General features: G+C 44.3%; 1 protein-coding gene across 5 annotated transcripts in view; it reads right to left on the reverse strand.

The window, feature by feature from the left end:
- The window catches only part of ACSL6 (acyl-CoA synthetase long chain family member 6), a 79,135-nt gene that overhangs the window by 41,738 nt on the left and 15,825 nt on the right, over positions 1 to 21,572 (reverse strand). For 3 of the 5 annotated variants that reach the window (XM_039485769.1, XM_039485766.1, XM_039485765.1), the window contains exons 2-3: positions 8,414 to 8,456; positions 8,078 to 8,298 (exon numbers count right to left, since the gene is read on the reverse strand). In XM_039485769.1, the coding sequence (XP_039341703.1) occupies positions 8,078 to 8,298; positions 8,414 to 8,426 (234 nt within the window). In that variant the 5' untranslated portion in view covers positions 8,427 to 8,456. Of the gene's footprint in view, positions 1 to 8,077; positions 8,301 to 8,413; positions 8,457 to 21,572 lie in introns of those variants that run through there. The other 2 variants (XM_039485768.1, XM_039485767.1) reach the window with 2 other exon arrangements.

The raw sequence follows: 21,572 nt of genomic DNA on the forward strand, positions 1-21,572 counted from the left end.
ACAGCCTGAGCATAACATGCAGGATCAGGCAAGGTGGCATCATAAACCTAGAGGCGGATAGAATTTAATCATGAATCTGCCATAAGCTTATATTATAACCTGCATGATGAATTAGCCTGCAAATTACAGGTGCTCTCATATTTTTTGTGGGAAAACACTGAATTATATTCCTGTGTTAGCCTTGACATAAATATTTGCTTTTGTCTAAACCTGTATAAAAGTCAGACAGGCGGGTTTGTTGTGATTTTCCTTAACCCACCAAAAAAATCCCCGCTCTTCTGTTTCTGTAAAAATAAAAAAGCAAAGCCAAGTCATAAGGGCTTTATAAAATGAAACACAAAACACAGCCTATGTGATTCACTTTGTAAGCACGTTTATGCTTCACTCATAAATGCATTTCTTTAAGTAAAAACAAAGGAAAACAACAACTGAGCCCCAAGCCTACTGACTAGTTAGACGACTGGGCTTTTGTGTTTGCCCAGAGATACTAATGTACTTGCACCAGCTTCAGCACTGATTTTGCTCTCTAGCCTCGCCCCAAGGATTTAGCCCATTCCTTCCCTTCAAGGCTCTAGATCAGGGGTCGGCAACCTTTCAGAAGTGGTGTGCTGAGTCTTCATTTATTCACTTAATTGAAGGTTTCGCGTGCCGGTAATACATTTTAATGTTTTTTAGAAGGTCTCTCGCTATAAGTCTATATATTATATAACTAAACTATTATTGTATTGTAAAATAAACAAGGTTTTCAAAATGTTTAAAATTAAATTAAAATGTTGATCTTATGCCACCGGCCCACTCAGCCTGCTGCTGGACTGGGGTTCTGTTCACCTAGGCTGGCAGCAGGCTGACCAGGGCCTGTGGCCGGGACCCCGGCTGGCAAAGGGCCGGCAGCCAGAACCCCAGACCGGCAGCAGGCTGAGCGGGGCCGGCGGCCGGGACCCCAGACTGGCAGCGGGCTGAGCCGCTCAGCCCACTGCCGCTCAGGGTTTCCATCCGCCGGCTCCTGCCAGCCAGGATCCCGGCTGCTGGACCCGCTCACCCGCTGCCGGTCTGGGGCCTGCCCACATACAGTGGGTACCTACCTTCTCCCTGGTTCTGGCCCATTCTCTTCCTCTCTCTGCACTGAGCTGAGGGTGGGAGTGCACTGAGCACAGGGCTGGGGGGGGGAGGGTCTGGCCAGGAGCTAGAATGAGGGAGGGGGCTCAGAGTTGGGGCAGGAGGTTTGGGTGTGGGGCACTTACCTGGGCAGCTCCCATTTGGTGCAAGGGGTGCAGGTGGGAATGTGGGGTGTGTGTGCAGGAGCTCCTTTTTGTTACTCAGGGTGGGGGTGGAGAAGTGGGGGTGCAAGAGTCAGGATGTGGGGGTGCATAGGGTGTGGGGGCTGGGGATGTGGGGCAGAGTCAGGGCAGAGGGCTGGGGGCATGTGAGAGGAGTGCAGGTGCCAGGGTGGGGGGGGGACTGGGTCTGTGTGGGGTTGCCAGAGTCAGGGCTGGGGTTGTGGAGGGGGGGTGAAGGAGTCAAGCAGAGGGCTGGGTGTGTATGAGGGGGGTACAGGGCTCAGGGCAGGGGCCGGGGTGTGTGCGGGGCACAGGGCTCAGGGCACAGGCCTGGGGGTGTACGGGGCTGCAGGGCTTAGGGCAGAGGGCTGGGTGTGTGTGTGGGAGGGGGGTCAGGTCAGAGGGCTGGGTGTATGTGAGGGGGGTACAGGGCTCAGGGCTGGGGCCGGGGTGTGTGTGGGGTACAGGGCTCAGGGCAGGGGCCTGGGGTGTGTGCAGGGCTCAGGGCACAGGCCTGGGGGTGTACGGGGCTGCAGGGCTCAGGGCAGAGGGCTGGGGGGGTGTGTGGGAGGGGGGTCAGGTCAGAGGGGTGGGTGGGTGTGAGGGGGTCAGGGTCAGGGGCGGAGGGCTGGGGCGTGTGTGTGTGGGGGGGGTCAGGGCAGGGGGCTGGAGGGGATATGCCCCTATTCTACCACCCGCCTTCCCCAATGCCCTGCTCCCACTTCTTCTCTGCCTCCTCCAGGAGCAGTGAGCACGCTGACTCTGCTCCTTCCCAACCCCCTCCCTCGCAAGGGCCATCAGCTGATCAGCCGGCAGGGAGGGAGGGACAGAGAGGCGGAGGAGGGGCAGGAACCCAGCACACTACGGGAAGAGGCAGGGGAGCCAGCAGGACCAAGCTTCTGCCCCCTGCCCCTTGGCCCCTACCCCCGCAGGGAGAGGAGGCACAGGGGAGCAGAGGGCGGAGAAGAGTGGGCCAGGCCGGGCAGGATTTTTAATGGCACGCTGCTGTCTGCTGGGACTCCGGCAGGCAGCAGCGTGCCATTAAAAATCGGCTCGCGTGCCATCTTTGGCACGTGTGCCATAGGTTGCCGACCCCTGCTCTAGACGATTGTATAGCTTTCTTACTCTCTCCTAGTACATGGAACAAGAATCTTTACATGCTCATCATTTAGAGCAGTCATAGGTTTTATTCACGGATTGAAATTAGAGACTAATGTTTCTAGTCTCAAATATCATTTAAATAGCTCTTATGTTAATGGAAATATTTTAGGCTGATTTAGAAGGAACAAACTAGAAAACAAATCCCCTCAAATTGCACTGAATCTCCCTTACACCTCCCAACCCCCAAAGAGAAATTTCCTGTTTTTTCATGATAGGGAGCACATTTCCATTTCATGTCTCTCATTGCTTTAAACAGAGTTTGATTAAAACTGATTTGACATGTTTTAGTTAGAGGATGAAAAAAATGTCATCACTTTGGTTGGTTTCAGCCTAGCTTTGCTCTCCTTTAAGAATGCTACATTTAAAAAATGATGAATTGAAGGCTTTCAGGACATTATTTATTTTAAAAAAATAATTCAGTAACATAAATGTTGTGCATTTATATTCCATCCATCAGTCAGAAGGAGTTCAGAATGCTTTATGAACTTTACACCAGAATTCACCACTAACATGCAGCCATTTCTATTCAGCAGCTGCTGTATTCCATCCCAGAAACATTATACAAGAATTAATTATCCAAAACATCTTATCCATTTAAAAATGGAGAGGAAATGCAAGTAGGCAAAATGTAATTAATTAATCAGTCTAAAATCTGGTCAGCTCCCTGGCGTTATCATACCATACTCTTGTAAAAGTTGCCATGAGATTTTTTTTTTTTAATGGTCTGACTTAATTGCACATCTTGGCCTTATGGAATTCAGTGGTAGTTTTGTGATTAGCTTCAGGAGGGCGAGGATTTCACCCTTTATCTAGAAGACTTCATTGGCATCAGCACTAGGCTGACCAGATAGCAAGTGTGAAAAATCGAGACGGGGATGGGGCATAATAGGCGGCTATATAAGAAAAAGCCTAAAATATCGGGACTGTCCCTATAAAATCGTGACATCTGGTCACCCTAATCAGCACAGCACCTGCTAATGCAATGGGTTGAGCACTGGCTCTAGGCTGACCAGATAGCAAGTATAAAAAATTGAGATGGAGGTGGGGGTTAATAGGTGCCTATATAAGAAAAAGTCCCAAATACTGGGACTGTCCCTATAAAAATCGGGACATCTGGTCACCCTAACTGGCTCAGTACTGACTCAGAAAGAAAAATGACAGCTGCTGAATCAGCAACATCCTTACAGAAGACTGCTTTTACTTTGGGAGTTTCCTATCCAAGTACATTAGTCTTAACTCTGCTTAACTTGCACCATCTGGCAGTAGGTACAGTCATATCTTTAAAACTGGCTAGTCCATATTTTTGGAAACATTGCACCAGCTCTGTACTAATGTATAGATATAATCAATCCACAGAAGCAACTCACAGATCTCTGGTTTGACACAGTTCTCTAAACATCAGTAGTAAAAATTCAACCCCTAGTCAGACTACTGGGACATACATTCGTTTACAGGGCAATGCTGTGAGGTGTTTACTTTTTGAATAATTCATAGATTCATATACTTGAAGATCAGAAGGGACCATTATGATGATCTAGTCTGACTCCCACATAGCACAGGCCAAAGAACCTCACCCAATGATATCTGCGTCAAGCCCATAACTTGTGTGCGAGCTATAAGCTATCGTTAAGATAAAATAGGATCTCTTTCTAAAAGTCTACAAGTGATGAAGAACCCGCCACACTCCTCAGTACATTGTTTTAGTGATTAATTACCCTCACTGGTAAAATTTTGTGCTATATTTCGAGTCTGAATTAGAAATTCTAAGTTCAGCTTTCAGCCATTGGATAGCGTTGAATTCAAGACCAACTCCCACAAGGAGCATTGCTATAGCTAGTGAACACACAAAGTACAAAATAGTAACTGACAAAATTAATAAAGCCAAACTGAGGTTTTGAGAGGTTCTATTTACCTATTCTACACTAATAAGCTATTCTAGTGTCGATGAAGCTTGCAGAAGGCAGAACATCTTTTTATTCTTGTACTTGATTTTGGACTTCAAAACAGCATCGACGGTAACTATGGGACAGAAAATAGTCCAGTCTTTCTGGAATAGGTATCTTTTAAAAAAAAATTAATAGAACTAAGTAACTGATTTTAGTGCTGATCAAAACAGGCTAGTTGTTTTTTGTGGGACATTTTAATGATTTTGTTTGTTTTCAGGAAATTTCCCTCATGAAATTTCAGTTTTTCAATTAACAACCAAAAGTCAAATATTTTTTAGTTTACAGTAAAAATGTTCAGTTAGTAAAACCCAACTTTTCTTTATACAAAAACAAACAAAGCTCCCTACCCCCCATTTTTACTATTTTTTTCCATGAAAACTTTTCTTTTGGGCAAAAGCTGTTTTTCATTAAAAAAAATGTTTTGATCAACTCAAATAATTGAATATAAAGGCCTTGATTCTGCAAACACTTACAGATGTGCTTAGCTTTACTACCATGAGCAGTGCCACTGAAGTCAGTGGAACTACTCATGACAGTAACATTAAGTACACGCATAGGTGCCTGCAGGACCAGGGCCATAGTTTGGACCTATCTGTCAAATTCAGTCCTGGCATAAGAACGCCTAGCTCCTACTGACTCCAAATGGAGGTGCACCTGTTACCCCCAAACTGAATTTTATCCCAAAAGTTCAAAGAAACAGTCTGATTCAAATTCCACCCTCATACAAGAAAAAGGTACATCAGCATGCTATCCCTGGCCACCTCTGCTTTTGTTTGCTTGGTTGTTTTAATTAGTGCAGTAAAAATGAATAGCCCTAGTAGAATCATTACCTTCCTATGACACCACTCAGAGGAGTTTAAAGTCCCAAAAGAATCTGGGTAATGAACTTTAGAATTCTTGTAATATAGTCATTATCTAAAGCCAGAAGGGATCACCAGATCATCTAGTCTGACCTCCTGTGTGAAAACTGCTTTCAGAACAACCTTGGGACAACTCCCACAAAAAATACATGACACTGCATGATTCTCTTGGAGGTAGTTTATGTTTCTCAGAGACTTTTGAAGATGGATTGCTATCTTCAGCAACATTCATCTATCATCTATCATCTAGCTGTAGACGGCATAGGGAAAAATATTTCTGAAAGCTCATTTTACTACTAATGAAAAAAAAAAGCAAAAAGGACACCTGCTTGTAGCCAAGAATTCATAGCTGGAGAGCCCAAGGGATATTGATAATACTGTAAAAGTGGAGTTTAATGCAGGTTCATCACCGTAGCTCTGTTCTGCAGCGGGAAAGGTGAAAAAACACAGTGGCGCTGAAGCTGAAGGGGCAAATGCTGACCCCAGACTTGGTGGGCACAGAGGTCAGTAGATGCAGCAGGGTTAGGAACAAGTTTTGGGGAGCCCAGGGAGACAGTGCTCATCCACCAGTGTACGGTGGCGTCTAGCTTCCTGGGAGTTGCCTGCATAGCATTACATGCAGGGAGAGGTAGGTAGAACAACATGGGAATAGTGGATTTGCTACTATGTGGCTCTACTTCACTCCCTCTTTCAGAGAGGCACTGACAAGGCAGCTTGTGGGTTTGGGCTCCACTGGAATCAGTGGAAGTTTTGCCATTGACTACAACGTGATCAGGAGCTAGGCCTTAGTATGGCTCATGCTTCTGTTACTCTAGGGAAGTTTACTAGCCTTCCTGATTCACAAAAAAATACCATCTCAGCTCCACAGACAGGCCAAGCTTTTGGGAAGATAAGGCGGTTTCCCCATTAAATAACACACTTCCCAGAATGTTCAGCAAAAGTTTTGGACTCTGGATTTTTTTTGTCCCCCATCTCACCTTTTGGGCTTTCTAGCTTTCCTGTGCCTTTGCCTAATGATAGTCTTTGACAGAGAAAAGATGTTGCTGCATCAGTGATTAAGTTTCCACATGACTCAGATTCCTATTAAAGCCCTCAAGGACTCAGGTGATGCAAATCAGCTCAACACACATAGTGTCTTCAATGAGATTGTTCCTCTCATCTGGTGATTACTAATGTGGATAACCCTGGATTAATCCTTACAACATCCAATTTCTCTCTCCTTACATCAGTGAGTACATATAAAAGAAAAATACACGGTAGCAGACATTTTAGATAGGGAATCTCATGGGAATATTATTAGTTTGCCATGTCAATTTCATAACAACTATAACCTGCTTTTTGCAAAGTACTTTCCAAATACTAATTATTCACACAACACCTCAGTACGTTAGGCAGGTTTTACTCACTATATGGTACAAGGGTTTAAACAAGGGATCTCAAACTCAAATCACCATGAGGGCCAAATGAGGACTAGTACATTGGCCCAAGGGCCGCATCACTGACACCTTTTCATATAAAGATACAAAAGCCCCTCCTCTGCCACCGGCCCTGCCACCACTCCACCCCTTCTATGAGGCCCTGTCCCTTCCCCGACCCCATTCCAACTCCTTCCCCAAAGTCCCCACCCCTCCCTGCCCCTATTCCAATCCCTTCCCCAAATCCCCACCCCTGTCCCGCCTCTTCTCCACCTCCTCCCCTGAGCGCCGACTACCCGCTCTTCCCCCTCCCTCCTGGAAAGTGCTAAGTGCCGCCAAACAGCTGTTTGGCAGCAGGAAGCGCCTGGAGGTCGGCAGAGGAGTGAGGACACAGTGCGCTGGGGCGGCAGGTCAGGGGAGCTTGGCGGCCGCATGAAATAACTCCGGGGGTGCAGGGAGCTTGGCGGGCTGCAGCAAATAACTCAGCGGGCTGCGTGTTTGAGACCCCTGGATTAAACTGAAGCAGAGAGCAGTTAAGTGACTTGCCCAAGGTCATACAGTGAGTCAGAAACATGGCTGTGGAGAGAACCCCAGAGTCCTGATTCTAATCAGAAGAAAATAATTCCATGGGAAATGTAAACTTTTGCCTATTTTTTTTAATAAGTAAGGACAGCAAAGTTCTCTTAAAGGGGAACCTGCTAGATGGACAAACCTGTCATTAACCTTTAGATTCTTATTATATGTCTCAATTTTGAATACAAGTTCGACTTGAGATGCTTTTCTTGCACTTTAACATGGGGTAGTTTCTTTAGCCCTCAAGGCTCTTTAACAGCATCAAGATGAATAAATACTCAGCCTCAGGTTTGGGTTAAAGCATATTTTTTTACAGTATCACTGAGCATACAGCAGCCACCGTTACAGAGTTAGCATTGCACAGTCATATGTGAGATTATAATTACCATCTGTGGGAACAGTAAACCTTGGCTTTTTAGTGGCTTGTATGTAATTTTTCAGTGCTTCATGGTCAAGCCAGGCTAAAACTGGAGGAATTAAGTAGGGATTTAATTCATGGCTTGGATGTTAGTTTTCCAGGAGTTTAAAAGAAAGGAACAAAGTGGGTCAAATTAATTCATGGTGTAACAGACTGTGAACCATTGTCCAGGATGGAACAATACAGCACCCACAACAAATAGCTAGGGCCTGATCCTCAACAGCCTTGCAGCCATGTCCACCCATACAAAGGGGGCATAAAAAGGTAGGCTTCAGATTTAGTAGCCCTCTGCCTGGGTGTGAATTACTGTACAAGGGACCCGGCAGTGGAGACTCAGCCCATGGAATCTAGCCAGCCCAGCCAAACCTCTGCATTCATAAGGGTTAATTTTTTATTCGTTGAAGGGTATAAATAATGCTAGCCTTACCTCAACTTCTTCTGACTGCATCAAGAGGTCACATGGTGGCTTCAGAGCCTTTGGCCGGCTAGCAAACCAGTATGCGATCACCGCTGCAAAGGCACCAATGCCAACTAAGGTGGTAGCTGGCAAGCTGTGGAAAAACTGGCTGAAGTTGTCAAACTCAGGCAGCCGCAGGCTCCTCAGGATTTCCTGTGCTTGCATCTTTTCAAAGATTGAAAGGGCAAATTCTGCAGGATCCAAAGGAAAAGAATGAGTTAATGTGACAGGATTAACAGACATAGGCCATAACATTTGCCATACTTCTAAGGGAACGAAGGCAAGGAAAGGCCGTTCTCTCTTTACCTTTTATAAACATACTGCTATGCTGACCCAGAAACAGAGCTGTCTACAAAAAAAGAAGAAAAAAGTCACAGCTACAAAAGAATGGCACAGAGCAAAAAGCGTAATTAACATCACAGCAAGAGGAACTGTGTATATTTAGAATGTTCTGTGTCTGAAACATGTATCGAAAGCCCCCTGGCTCTGCTTGAAACCAGACCCTTACTTACAGAGGCAGAGAGACTGAGGCCCGGTAGGCAGCTGACTGCTAGAAGAGATGCCTTTAATGTGCATGGATTTTTTCCATTTCAAATATGCTTAGCACTGGTGATAATCACATGATAACTTAAAGTGGCAGTGCACACTCTGCAAAAGGATGCGTCGCTTCTGTCAGCAAGAGGATCATTGAATATTCCACACTTCATAGTCATTACAGAGACGCAGAGTTTTTTTAAAATGACTATAAGAATTTAGCAGCAGCAGCAGCTATTTAAAGCTGCAGCTTTTTCTTTTACTTTGTGAGCCAACATCTTTCAGGAAGCCTGTAATTTTTCTCCCACCTCTAACTCAAGGTGCTGACATCTGTGGGCCCCTGATTACTGTGCTGTCGTAAGTAAAATAGAAATAAAATTAGCCATCTCTCCATTTCTTCTTTCCCAGCCAGGCTGCAGGAGAAATGACCCGATTAGTTTGTGTGTTGGTTATTGTATGTATCTGAAGAACAAATTGAAAGGAAGTTGAGTCGAAGAGAAGAGTTTTGCTTTTAGTTTTGATGTGGTGCATTCTAATCTCTTGTAGGAGTGAGTTCCAGAGTCTAGCTCCAGTTCCTGTGAAAGTTCTAGTTCCTGTGCTCTTGAGCTTTCCCCTGATTGGTCAATACTTTCATTGTTTGGGTGGAAGATAGCGCCTGTCATGGGAGGTCCTGGCTGCAGTGGCAGAGGTGATTTCTCAGGTAGCTAGGGCTGATCTAACAGTGAGCTTTGAATATCAAGAGACAGACCTTGAACTGGACTCTGCATGCTTTGGGGAACAAGTGCAAGGAGCAGAGCACCAAAGTTATGTGTTTATGCATCCCATGCTGCTCAGCCAATGGGCTATTGTGCTTTGTACCACTGGGAGCTTTTACGGGCTCTTTGGCTTCATTTCTACGTGTAATGAGATGCAATAATCAAGCCTGAAAGTCAGGAATGTGAACATAAGAACAGTCATAGTGGGTCAGATCAATGGTCCATCAAACCCAGTATCCTGTCTTCTGACAGAGGCTGGTGCCAGATGCTTCAGAGAAAATGAACAGAATAGGGCAATGTATCGAGTGATCCATCCCCTGTTGTCCAGTGTTAGCTTCTGGTAGTCAGCGGTTTAGAGAAACCCAGAGCATAAAGTTGCATCCCTGACCATCCTGGCTAATAGCCATTGATAGACCTACCCTCCAAGAACTTGTCAAATTCTTTTTTTGAACCTGGTTATAGTTTTGGCCTTCACAACATCCCCTGTGAATGAGTTCCAGAGGTTGACTGTGCGTTAAGTGAAGAACAACTTCCTTTTGTTTGTTTTAAACCTGCTGCCTAATAATTTCATTGGTGACTCCTGGTTCTTGTGTTCTGTGAAGGGATAAATAACACTCCTCTATTCTCTTGACCATTCAGGATTTTACAGACCTCTATTATATCCCCCCCTCCCAATCATCTCTTTTCTATGCTGAATAATCCCAGTCTTTTTAACCTCTCCTCATTTAGAAGCTGTTCCATACCCTTAATCATTTTTTGTTGGCCTTCTCACTACTTTTCCCAATTCTAATATATCTTTTCTGAGATAGGGCGACAAGAACTGCATGCAGTATTCAAGGTGTGGGCATCCCACAGATGAATATAGTGGCATTATCTATCCCTTTCCTAATTGTTCCTCCCATTGTTCACTTTTTCGACTGCCGCTGCACACTGAGCAGATGTTGTCAGAGAACTATCCACGATGACTCCAAGATCTTTCTCGAGTGTGGCTCATCATGGCCTGATCTGTGTCCGATAGGAGGGGGTACAATCTTCAGGTCACTGGCAGGTGAAAGTGCAGCTTCTATGCCCCCTTGACCATTTGGGCATTAATCAGCCCTCAGGAGCCTAAAAGGACACTATGGCTGCCTGCTGAATGAACAATGTGAAGGCAGAAGCCCTTGATAGTGGGGATGCTATAGAGGAGGCAATTTTTCAAAATCCTTCCTTATTCCTACCAGCATCCCTTTATATGAGTTCAGGTTTATCCAGCTGCAGATTTCAGCAAATCTTTGTGAATAGTGGGAAATAGTGCCTGCTAAATGGGATTTTGATCTCAAGGAATTTAAAGTATTATCACAGGTTGGTGCAAACTTCCCCTGTTACATTTTACTAGTATTTGTATTTTAATATTTTGCATTAATTTAATTCCTTTGGTCCTAAAGGAGTTTATAGACTAATATGCCTAGTGAGCACATTGTCCACCATTAAAATGCAGTGGCTGCTGAAGCAAAACACAGCAGCAATACCCAATCCTTCAGAACTGGTGTACCTCATCCAGCTGAAACTGCCGGGGGGGGGGGGGGGGCGGGGTTGGTAAGTAGAATGAATTCACTCAAGTTGGTGTTTTGGCCAGGATGCCAAGACTAACATCTCTGGTCTTATGGATCGATCCATGAGAACTTTAATGCAAGATACTATGATCTAGTCAGGGCCGGCTCCAGGCACCAGCAAAGAAAGCAGGTGCTTGGGGCAGCCAATGGAAAGGGGCAGCACGTTCGGGTCTTCGGCAGCAATTTGGCGGCGGGTCCCTCAGTGCCTCTCAGAGTGAAGGACTTGCTGCCGAAGAATGAAGCGGCGCAGTAGAGCTGCCGTCCAAGTGCCACCGGCTTTATCTTTTTTTTTTTCCCTCCACTTCGCTGCTTGGGGCACCAAAAGAGCTGGATTTATCAGCGTCGCATGGCCACTCTACACCCACTATGCTGTCAAAGTGGCTGCAAACCACCCGCACAACACCTCTCCCCCTGAAATAGCTACATCAATGTAGGCCACCCTAGTGCAGGAGGAGTTCCAGGGTGGACGGAGCCATGGCCAGGGCATTTCTGTAGCTTGGCTATTCCTTGGCTGCTGCAAAGCCCATCCTGCTGAGGCAATGGGGGTGCAACCCTCAACTACTCTCTGGCAGGGTAAGTGCAAGAGTAAGATGCCTCCCCTTGGTCCCACATCTCTGCACCAGTAGGAGGTGGAATCAGACTCCTAAAGTTTACATCTCATCTAAAAGACGGCACTTCCAGCAACACATCTATGGCACATAACATCCTTCTGGTCTGGCTGCTGACAATTATCCATTCCATTCCTATGTATTTACATGTGTTGTTGTGACTAGTCCTGTGTGTGTTGCCATCCCTAGTGTAAGATATTTTACTTAATTAGTCCATTTAAATGTATCTAATTAATTATTTTTTGAAGATGTAAAGTGCCACATATGTGCTAAGTCTGAGCTTTACTTGTTTCCTGGAGGGTGGTGGTGGAGGTGGTGAAGACATTTTCTTTAGTGAACTGTTGAGTCATTTGATCTTTATCAGGCCTTTCTTTAACTTACTGCTGGATCTTTACAGCCAAGCACTCCCACTGAGTCCCTGACCATATTATATGTCAACTTTGGGCTCCTATGGGTATACTCTTTGCAGACAGCAGCAGAGCAGCTACCGCCTGGGGCCTGATCCTGCAGCTCTTACACCTGTGAGCAGTGCCAGTGAAGTCAATGGGATTATTCTTGTGAATACAGGCTGCAGAAGCAAAGAGGGGGCTGTCAAAGTGCTGATTCTATGCTAATGGAGGAACTGCTATGCAGGAGGGATCCTCAGCTGGCCACCAGGCCACCTTTAAGTCCACTGTCTTCTTGAGAGTTACAGAAGAACTGGGTTAAGGAGAAGAAACCTAAGACAGAGCCAAGGACATGTAAATGGTCAGATCATGATAATGTACCAGTAGATGGTGCTCAAAAATATGCAGTATATGTACACTGCAACTGGCTCCTAGGACTCAGCTCTTTACGTTTCAACTCTTAACAGTGGGAGACAGATCAAGTACAGATGCTTTATGCTGCGTAACTGATCACAGTGTAATAGGTTTTAGCTGCAGAGGGAATGTGCTATTGTGTGGACTGGCCAGTACAATTCCAGCAAAGAAGACTAGATCTGACTTCCCTCACTTCCCTCAGTTTTACATGACTGATTTCAGTGAAGTTACTCCTCATTTACACCATTGAGAGGAGAATCAGGCCAGAAGGGCATCATTTCATCACTGTGCTAGGACCCCTTGCCTCAAAGGGGCTACAGGGCAGGCCTATGTCCCCCTTGGAAATACGCCGGGTACAGGGAAGCCCAATGGCCATGTGCTATGCTCGCACGGCTATCTCTGCTCTACTTCTGCAGCACTCCCAGCTGCAAGGGGCGTTCAGGGGAGGAGCAGAAATGAACCAATGAAGGCAGAGGGTGCGAGACATATGCCTGGAGCATTCTCACAACTTGGCAGTTCTGAACCCCAGCAGGCTCCACAAGGGTCAGTGAAGCAGGGGCTCAACTTAGGGGAGCGCCGAGGACCGCCCTAGCCTGCTCCATCTGTGCAGTCCCTGAACAGGGGAAGTCCAAGGTACCGCTGCTGTGTCCTGTGCTGGCACCAGTGCAGGCATGACCCTGCTGCAGAGTGATTAGGACTCTTCCCCTGCAGAGGAAGAAGAACCTCTTCCAGAGCAAATGCTCACTCATTGGCCCAGTCCTGAACCGGGGTATCCTACATAATTATGCAATTCTCTGTTACCAGAGGAGCTGAATATTTTCCCTGGAGTACAAATGGGGAGGGGAGACAAGAAAAAACGAGAGGAAAAATCCTTTTAGGTGTAGATCCTTAGCTACGTAAAGGGACGCTGTCAAAGTTGTTAGGCATTGACCTACCTTGGCAATTGCCACATGTTGTAGGTCTGGCCTCTACAGACTCTAGCAATGGAGTTTTTTTAAAAACTGATATTTCTTCAACACTAAAATCAAAGGAAAGAGAGGGGAAAAGAGACCCTCAACTTATCTGATTCCTTCTGTAAGGAGATATAGGGAGCCAGGAGAGTTGACACGTCAGGTGACCTGTCACAGTAATAGCAAGTGACACCTAGCAGCCCCCGGATCACTCCCTTTCGAATTCAGGAATTGTTTTGTCTTTGGCAATATGAAGAGGCATATTATCTCCATCCTCAGTGGATCAGTGCAGTGGGGCTCATTCATACACAAAATAGAGACAAGTCATTGAATTGGGATCTTTCTGAATACAAATTCTGTTGGAAGTGGTACACAGAGTGCCAGCCTCGCGTATAGAGACTATGAAGGCAGGTATGACAGGTAGTGAATGTGGAAGAGCTGCTGCATGGCTGCCACTGCTGTCTCAAGGCTGGAATAGCCCCCAAGGCTGCTGCTCCCACTTCATTCCACTTCTCAGCAATTTATTTTGGAGAACCCCATATATATTGGCTCTGGCCTCAGCCCCTCAAAATCCCTAGGTGCAGGGAACCCACAAGGAGCTGTGCCTTATGTGACACACGGGGCGTGTCCTGCTTCCTGTCCTGTACAGATGAGGCACCCTACCAGTTCAGCTCAGATCAGGAGTCTCAGGACCCTATCTGCCAGCAGCTGGAGGGATAGATCTTCAGTGGGTGTACGTCAGTGCATTTTCATTGCCTTCAGTGGCGAAATGCCAACTTATAGCACTGAGGATCAGGCCCTATGGTTCTGCTGCACATTAGCAATGACGAATCTCCTTGCTTTTTTCTTTTATGTACAAAGCTGTGATCATTGGTACAAAGGCCATATCCCCCATCCCATAATCAATGGCTTGCTTGCCTCCAGAAATCCGGGCCCGATTCCTCGCCCACAGGGTGACAACCAGGAGCAACTCCATTGAAGTTGATGGAGCTGCACTGGTGTGAGGGAGATTTGTTTGTGTGTTGAATATACAAGAAGGCACAGCCTGTGTTTTAAATACCTGCCTCATATTTACTGAGGCAAGCAAGCTCACAAGGGAACCCCCGTTAGCTTTGAAACTATGAGGGGAAAATACCCTGGGTAAATTAGTTGGGAGGGAGAAGATCTAAATGGTTAATGGTGTCCCTTTAAATTGCCAGAGCACACTTTAAGGCTGCACCAGCAGTTGGGCTTTGAGAGACAAATCTTTTATGTTCCGGGGGTGGGGGGAGCACAAGTATTTAACAAACAAACAATGTATGCACTGAAAATAATATGGTGTTTCTTCCTGGGAGTCATTGAACATGATGTATTCAAGGTCAGGCTCATTATCTCTCAAGTTTTCTGTCATTTCATGCCGAATATGCTCTAGAGAACATATTTAGCAGCTTTTAGTAATTTTTAATAGTACGTGTGCTGAAAGCTACACATATAATAAATAGCTAGACTCTGTCCCAAAGAAAGAGCTTGCAGCCTTAGCGTACAGTGAGAGAAAACAAACCCAGCAGGATGAGGGTAGGGAAGACAGGATGACAATGAAACAAATTATATTCAGTGAAATAAACGGTCTTGTCAACCCAAAGCCCAGCCATTGTCTAGTGTTTTATAGGCATCAGAGCAGAGCTGACTTGGAGGACAATGGAGCAAGTGTACCGATTTTTAGGGAGAGCTCCTCCTATGGATAAGGGGTTTGTCAGTTTGTCAATAGTCCCTGAGTGTATTTAATAAAAATTATCCTTCATGAAAAAATACTAAAACCAAGTTATTTTCAGATCCCAGATTGGAGCCTTTAGGTTCTACTACAATAATTAAACATTCGCCCTATGTTTCCATTTGGAAATATCTTCCTATCTAGGAATGTATCCCAGGCCTCTGGCCACCTTTACAGAGTTCTGATTATTTAACATAGTGTCTAATTACATTATTCTGACAATTTAGATCTATGTTACAAAACCACAGCATGTGCTGGATCAGTTAACAAAGTGGAGCAACAGGCTGAGGTTATATCCTAAAGTGTTGATTGTCCCTTTATCTCAAGCAGTATTTCTTCAACACCATATCGGCCATGGTTTTAAAATCAATGTGTAAATCAGCAGGTTTTCACTAACTGACCACAAAGAAAGGGGAGCTCATAGACTCAGACTTTAAGGTCAGAAGGGACCATTATGATCATCTAGTCTGACCTCCTGCACAATGCAAGCCACACAATCTCACCCATACACTTCAGTAACAAACCTCTAACCTAAGCAATTCTTAAGGAGTAGAGATCGTGTTGCAAAACTGTGTTACTTAAATTTTCTGATGCTTACAGAAGAGCAGTCAGTCTTAATAAGGTTATTTGGCCAAGTTTGCAAATTGGTGCCAGTGTAACTAAGAAGTGAATCTGACTCGCTTTCTGATTTAACTGTCTGTGGTCCCTGTAATTTTGAAACAACCCTCCCAATGCTGTAACCACCTATGCAAGCAAGCACTGGACAACACACTAGAAAAGGTGTTAAAGAGGTGGAGAAATGGAGGAGAGCTTTGCAACCTATGCAGCGGGGGAGGTCAAGCTTTCTCAGCTGCAGCCATTGCTTTTAATGTTTGCACCTAACATTGGAAACCATTCCTTGAGGGACATCTAAGGGAGGAATTAGTGATCAGGTTGAAGTTCAGCATTGGGATCACCACTAAGAGCAGGGTGTACTGGGGCACTAGACCTTGTCTTGGGTAAGGTAACAATAAGGGCAAGTCTTGACTTGGAAGCCAAGGGTGAAGCCTCCCGTGGCACAGGACAGAGGCCTGTAGGTTAAGGGACGGGTAGCATTTCTGGCGTGCTGTACAGGATGGAGAGAGCCTAACTGCCCCTTCAGACAGGTCTCAGGAGAGTGGATTATTATTGCACACATGATTGCTTTGTAGCCTAGTAACACACTTTAAGGCCAGAAGGGACCATCAGATCGTCCAGTGTGACCTGCATATCACAGGCCATTAAATTTCGCAAACAGCCCTCTGTTGAGTCCAATGACTGCAGCTGAATGAAAGCCAACTATGTCCTTAGGAGACTGAACTGTTACACTGTGCTCTTTGCTACGTTAGCATGGTGTAAATTGTGTGAAATGTCTAGATTTTGTAAGCTGTTGATTGGTTTTAGAAAACTCAAAGCTGTGGTGGGGGGGAAGGATAACTAGTGGTTTGAGCATTGGCTTTGCTAAACCCAGCGTTGTGAGTTCAATCCTTGAGGGGGCCACTTAGGGATCTGGGGCAAAATCAGTACTTGGTCCTGCTAGTGAAGGCAGGGGGCTGGACTCAATAACCCTTCAGGGTCCCTTCCAGTTCTAGGAGATGGGTATATCTCCATTATTATTTTTAATATATTTTGTGTCCTTTACCTTCCAAAAGAGTATGGTGTTTTCATTTAAAATTTGACCTGTATGGCATTATTTATTCTTGCATATAATACATTCCCATTATATAAGAGCAATGTTAAGAGGTCCATGAGATTGCAAATACAGTAAGCAGAATGTCGTTGGTAGCATCTACCGATGAACAATACATTATAAAATATACAGCAATAGGCAAGGTTTCCATATGACTCCTAGGGGAAATTATTTTCAGTTGGACTCATTCCATCTGCTACAGTAAATACTCCAGGGAAAATCCAAATATTAAAATGATTTAATGTATTAGGTACATGTAGGATTCTTGATTACTGGTAGTCATTCAAGATCCCATGCCCCAACCTAATCCCAGTATCCTGCTAAATTCCCACTTTCTGCTTACCTGAAAGTTTCCTCTGTAGTTTCACATAGCTAAAATAAATGCCTAGGTACTTCGACAAAAGGTACTTTACATATATTACATTCAAAAAGTAGGCTTGAGTGGAGAATAGACAGTCCCCCTTCACCTCGGTTGCATCATGCTAATGAGCACTGTTAAACAGCTCCTGTATTCCTCCTCAGGAAGGACTATATTTCAGGGACAAGTGATTCCTGTCTTTGTAAAGTTTGTAAAGATTTTCAAATCCTTTGTGATGAAAGGAGTTATAACTATGTTATTATTAGTAGTAACTCAGTCTAAAATATGCTGCAAAGCATCATGGAGGATTCCATATTGATGGAAATAACACAAACAAATGGGAAATTAGACCTGCACACTCTGCATTCCAACACATGAATCAACTCAGCCATCCGAACAATTCAATGGCAGGATTGCTGGAATTCTTGCATACACTAACTTGCAGATGCAGTAAGTAAAATTTTACGGGGAGTGTTGCATAATATTTTCCTGGTTAAACTTACATGTTTTCATGGTTTAAAAGCCAAGATTTGAATGGAGATTTGAAATCACATTTCTTTCCCATCCTCACTAATGAGGATAAAGAATTTCTCAGTTTCTCATTTCTCATATTCAGAATCTATAGTTTCTTGGCTAACTCAGTCATTGGTCCCTATTTCTGATTACATATGATTTTAGTATTATTGTGCTGCAGATCTTATCTGGCTTGTCTCTTGCAACAGTCAATCTTGATATTGCATCCAAAAGTGGCTTGGCAATGACCCTGTCCTTATCTACGTTTGAGTAAGCAGCCCTGCTTTTGGAACATAGCCCACACTTACAATGTTGAAATAACTCAGACAGCAGCAGCATCTGGACATATGGGAAAGGCACGGGTTGCTCTGCGCTGACCACAGCAAGAAGGATTTTGTAATGGCCTGACTGCATATTTTGTGTGTGTGTGTGTGTGTGTGTGTGTGTGTGTGTATATAGAGAGAGAGATGGGTAATGTATCTTCTGTGGAAGATCTTCCACTTTTGCTCATACAACCAGGACAACCAGAACTCGAATCTCTCGTGTGTCCTTGTCCTTGTGAAAGGCACCATGCTCTCTCAACAAGTTACCTTGCTCTCACAACAAGATCAAACTGATGCTGTTCGAATCACTCCTCTGTGATTCTATTTTGTCCCCTGTTCCATTGCCTGCCATTGGCATACTTTCATGGAACAAATTCCTGTCATATAAACCATTGACAGTAAGTTCCCTCTAAGCTGTACAGCTGCCCACTAAGCCCCATGCAGGGGCTCAGGACTGCAGTGGGGAGAGATGCCTCTCCCCCCAGTGTGGACCTGCCCCAAACTTCCTGCTGCTGAGGGGAGAGGAGCCCCTCTCCCAGCCTGGCCCAGGCCCATTGGAACTGCCAGGGAGAGGAGCCCCTCCCTCAGCTCAGCTCAGCCCTGCCGGGGGGGAGCACCTCTCCCCTGGCCCCAAGCTTTAGTGATGAGAGAGGGCTGGGGGGTGGGGGAGTCCTCTCTCCCCGCTGCAGCCCTGGGACAACCTGCACCCCCAAACCCCTCATCCCTAGCCACACCCCAGAGCCTGCACCCCTCTCACCCCTCTGCGCCAGCCCTGAGCCCCCTCCCACTCCCCAAACCCCTTATTCCTGGCCCCACCCCAGAGGCTTAACCCCTAGCCAGAGCCCTCACCCCCTCCCACACTCCAAACACCTCGACCCCACCCTCACCACATGAATGTTGTTATGTGCACCAATATGGAGGTGCTGTGTCACACATTACCTCCATATTGGTGCACATAACAAATTTCATTCTGCACATGGACATAAGAAAATGGGAGGGAACACTGCCTATAGTAAATGAAAGTTTTCTGGTGTGTGCCTACTGCAATAAATACCTTACTGGCATTCAGTGGACTCTGTCTACCTTGCCTTCACCATTCAGGTATGCAAGACTCTACTAATATGAAAACTTTGACGTTACAATTTATTGTATATTGAAGTTGAAGCTTCAACGTTTTCACTTGATTTCTAAATTATTCTTATGAAGGGAGAGATGAGGCAGGAGAAAGGAAGCAGGGAAGGGGTGGTGGGGAGAGTAAAAATATGTGCAAGTAAGAAGAGAAGAGAAATGGACCAGAGAAAAGGCTAGTTAACAATCAGGAGGGAATAAATATAGATCAGATGTCCTGAGGTGGCCAGAACTCAGCATAATGTCTCAAGTCTCTGGAGCATGTGCTGGTTTAGGGTGAAGATGCCTTCTGCAGTAGTGTACATTTACTCTCCATCTATAGATGGTTCGGTGGCTTGAATTACCTGCCAGGCTCTCGTAATAACTAATACTCACTTCGATTATTCTAATATTCCAAATGTTCCGTACTTGAACTCAGGACATGAAAAAGGTGTTGAATAGGGCAGGGAGATAATCCCTTTTATAGTTCTTATAAGGGGCGATAATCCATTCATGTAACTTTGAACATATTCACTATTTTCACTTGTGGTAAGAACACCTTAGCTTAATACTCTAAACCATTTTATACAGTTAGCTGCATAGAAGATGCCCTATTACCATCTTTAACAGATCAATTACGGCTAAAAAATTCCAGTAAGCATATCTTAAAGTAGCACCACATGAAAGCAAAACTATATCAATGAGCCAACATTATTCTGACAATCACTCAAATATGCTTCACATTTTTAAATCTCTGATTTATCATTCTCATTTCCAGTGTCACAAATACAGTCTAGAAAAAGGCATATCCCAGAGGTTTTTTCTGGACCTGGATTCGCACACTGTGCTGGACAATAACTTAATACTCAACAGTGCCATCAGTTGGTGGATCACTATAATGCTTAATTTAAAGTAAGCTACTATAAGTATGCTCTTTTGAAGCTTTTTTTTTTTAAATAGTTTATACTGTGCTGGAAGTATATAATTATACTGCAACTGGATAGCATCATGCTACACCACAGTGATCTCCAACACACAGAATCTCCTCTTGGTTGCTGTAGGTAGCTGGCATAAGTTAGAGCAACCCATACACTCCTCTAGTTTACACTGTGGTTCTGGACCACCAAATATTGCTCCCCCACCTCACACCCGGAGGCTACAAAGATAGTGTAAAGCTATTTCCAATTTTGTATTGAGCATAGCTTGGCCAGACCAGAGGATCTGCCTTCTAGTTTACATACATCATTAATCAAAATGTAGACTATAACTGCACTATTAGTTTATATTTAGATATATCATTCAAGGAGACTGATTGATCTTACACTGGTATAAACTGTAACTCCAGTGAAGTCAATGGAGTTAATGGGTGTAACTCCAGTGTGAGAGCAGAATCAGTCCCATGGTATGTCTATGATGCAATTTAAACTTTACTGAATGTCCAATTTGGTTACACGATGACAATATTCCTAAAATTACTTTATAGATTTAATCCCTGTTCTGGAGGTCAGAAGTCCCACAGAGTTCAGGAGACTAAAATTTGCATGTCTAGCATCCATGTAAGACTTCTCATCATTATATCTATATCCAAGCACAAAAGAGTATCTGAAATCAGATGCCCAATTTTCTGAGGTGCACTAAAGACTGTTAGTTATAGCTATGAACTAGCAAATGTAAGTAAGCTCTTATTTGGATTAACGCTGTGAAGCAATAAAAAAAATTAATTGCACAATAAAAAAAATAATCGCAATTAATTGCGCTGTTAAACTATAATAGAATACCATTTAAATATTTTTGATGTTTTCTACATTTTTTCAAATATATTGATTTCAATTACAACATGGAATACAAAATGTATAGTGCTCACTTTATATTTAATGTTGATTACAAATATTTGCACTGTAAAAAAAAGAAATAGTATTTTTCAATTCACCTAATACAAGTACTGTAGTGCAATCTCTTTATTATAAAAATTGGACTTACAAATGTAGAATTATGTAAAATAAAAACTGCATTAAAAAATAAAACAAAATTTTAGAGCCTACAAGTCCACTCAGTCCTACTTCTTGTTCAGCCAATTGCTTAAACCAACCTGTTTACATTTGCAGGAGATAATGCTGCTTGCTTCTTGTTTATGTCACCTGAAAGTGAGAACAGGCATTCGCATGGCACGGTTGTAGCTGGCGTTGCAAGATATTTACATGCCAGATGCTCTAAAGATTCATATGTCCCTTCATGATTTAAACACCAATCGAGGGGACAGGTGTCCATGCTGATGACAGGTTCTTCTCAACAACAATCCAAAGCAGTGCAGACCGATGCATGTTCTCTTTCATCATTTGAGTCAGATGCCAAAAGCAGAAGGTTGATTTTCTTTTTTGGTGGTTCGGGTTCTGTAGTTTCTGCATCGGAGTGTTGCTCTTTTAAGATTCCTGAAAGCATGCTCCACACCTTATCCCTCTCAGATTTT

This window comes from Mauremys reevesii, linkage group 8 (genome assembly GCF_016161935.1).
Source record: "Mauremys reevesii isolate NIE-2019 linkage group 8, ASM1616193v1, whole genome shotgun sequence".
In the NCBI taxonomy this organism is placed as follows: domain Eukaryota; kingdom Metazoa; phylum Chordata; order Testudines; family Geoemydidae; genus Mauremys; species Mauremys reevesii.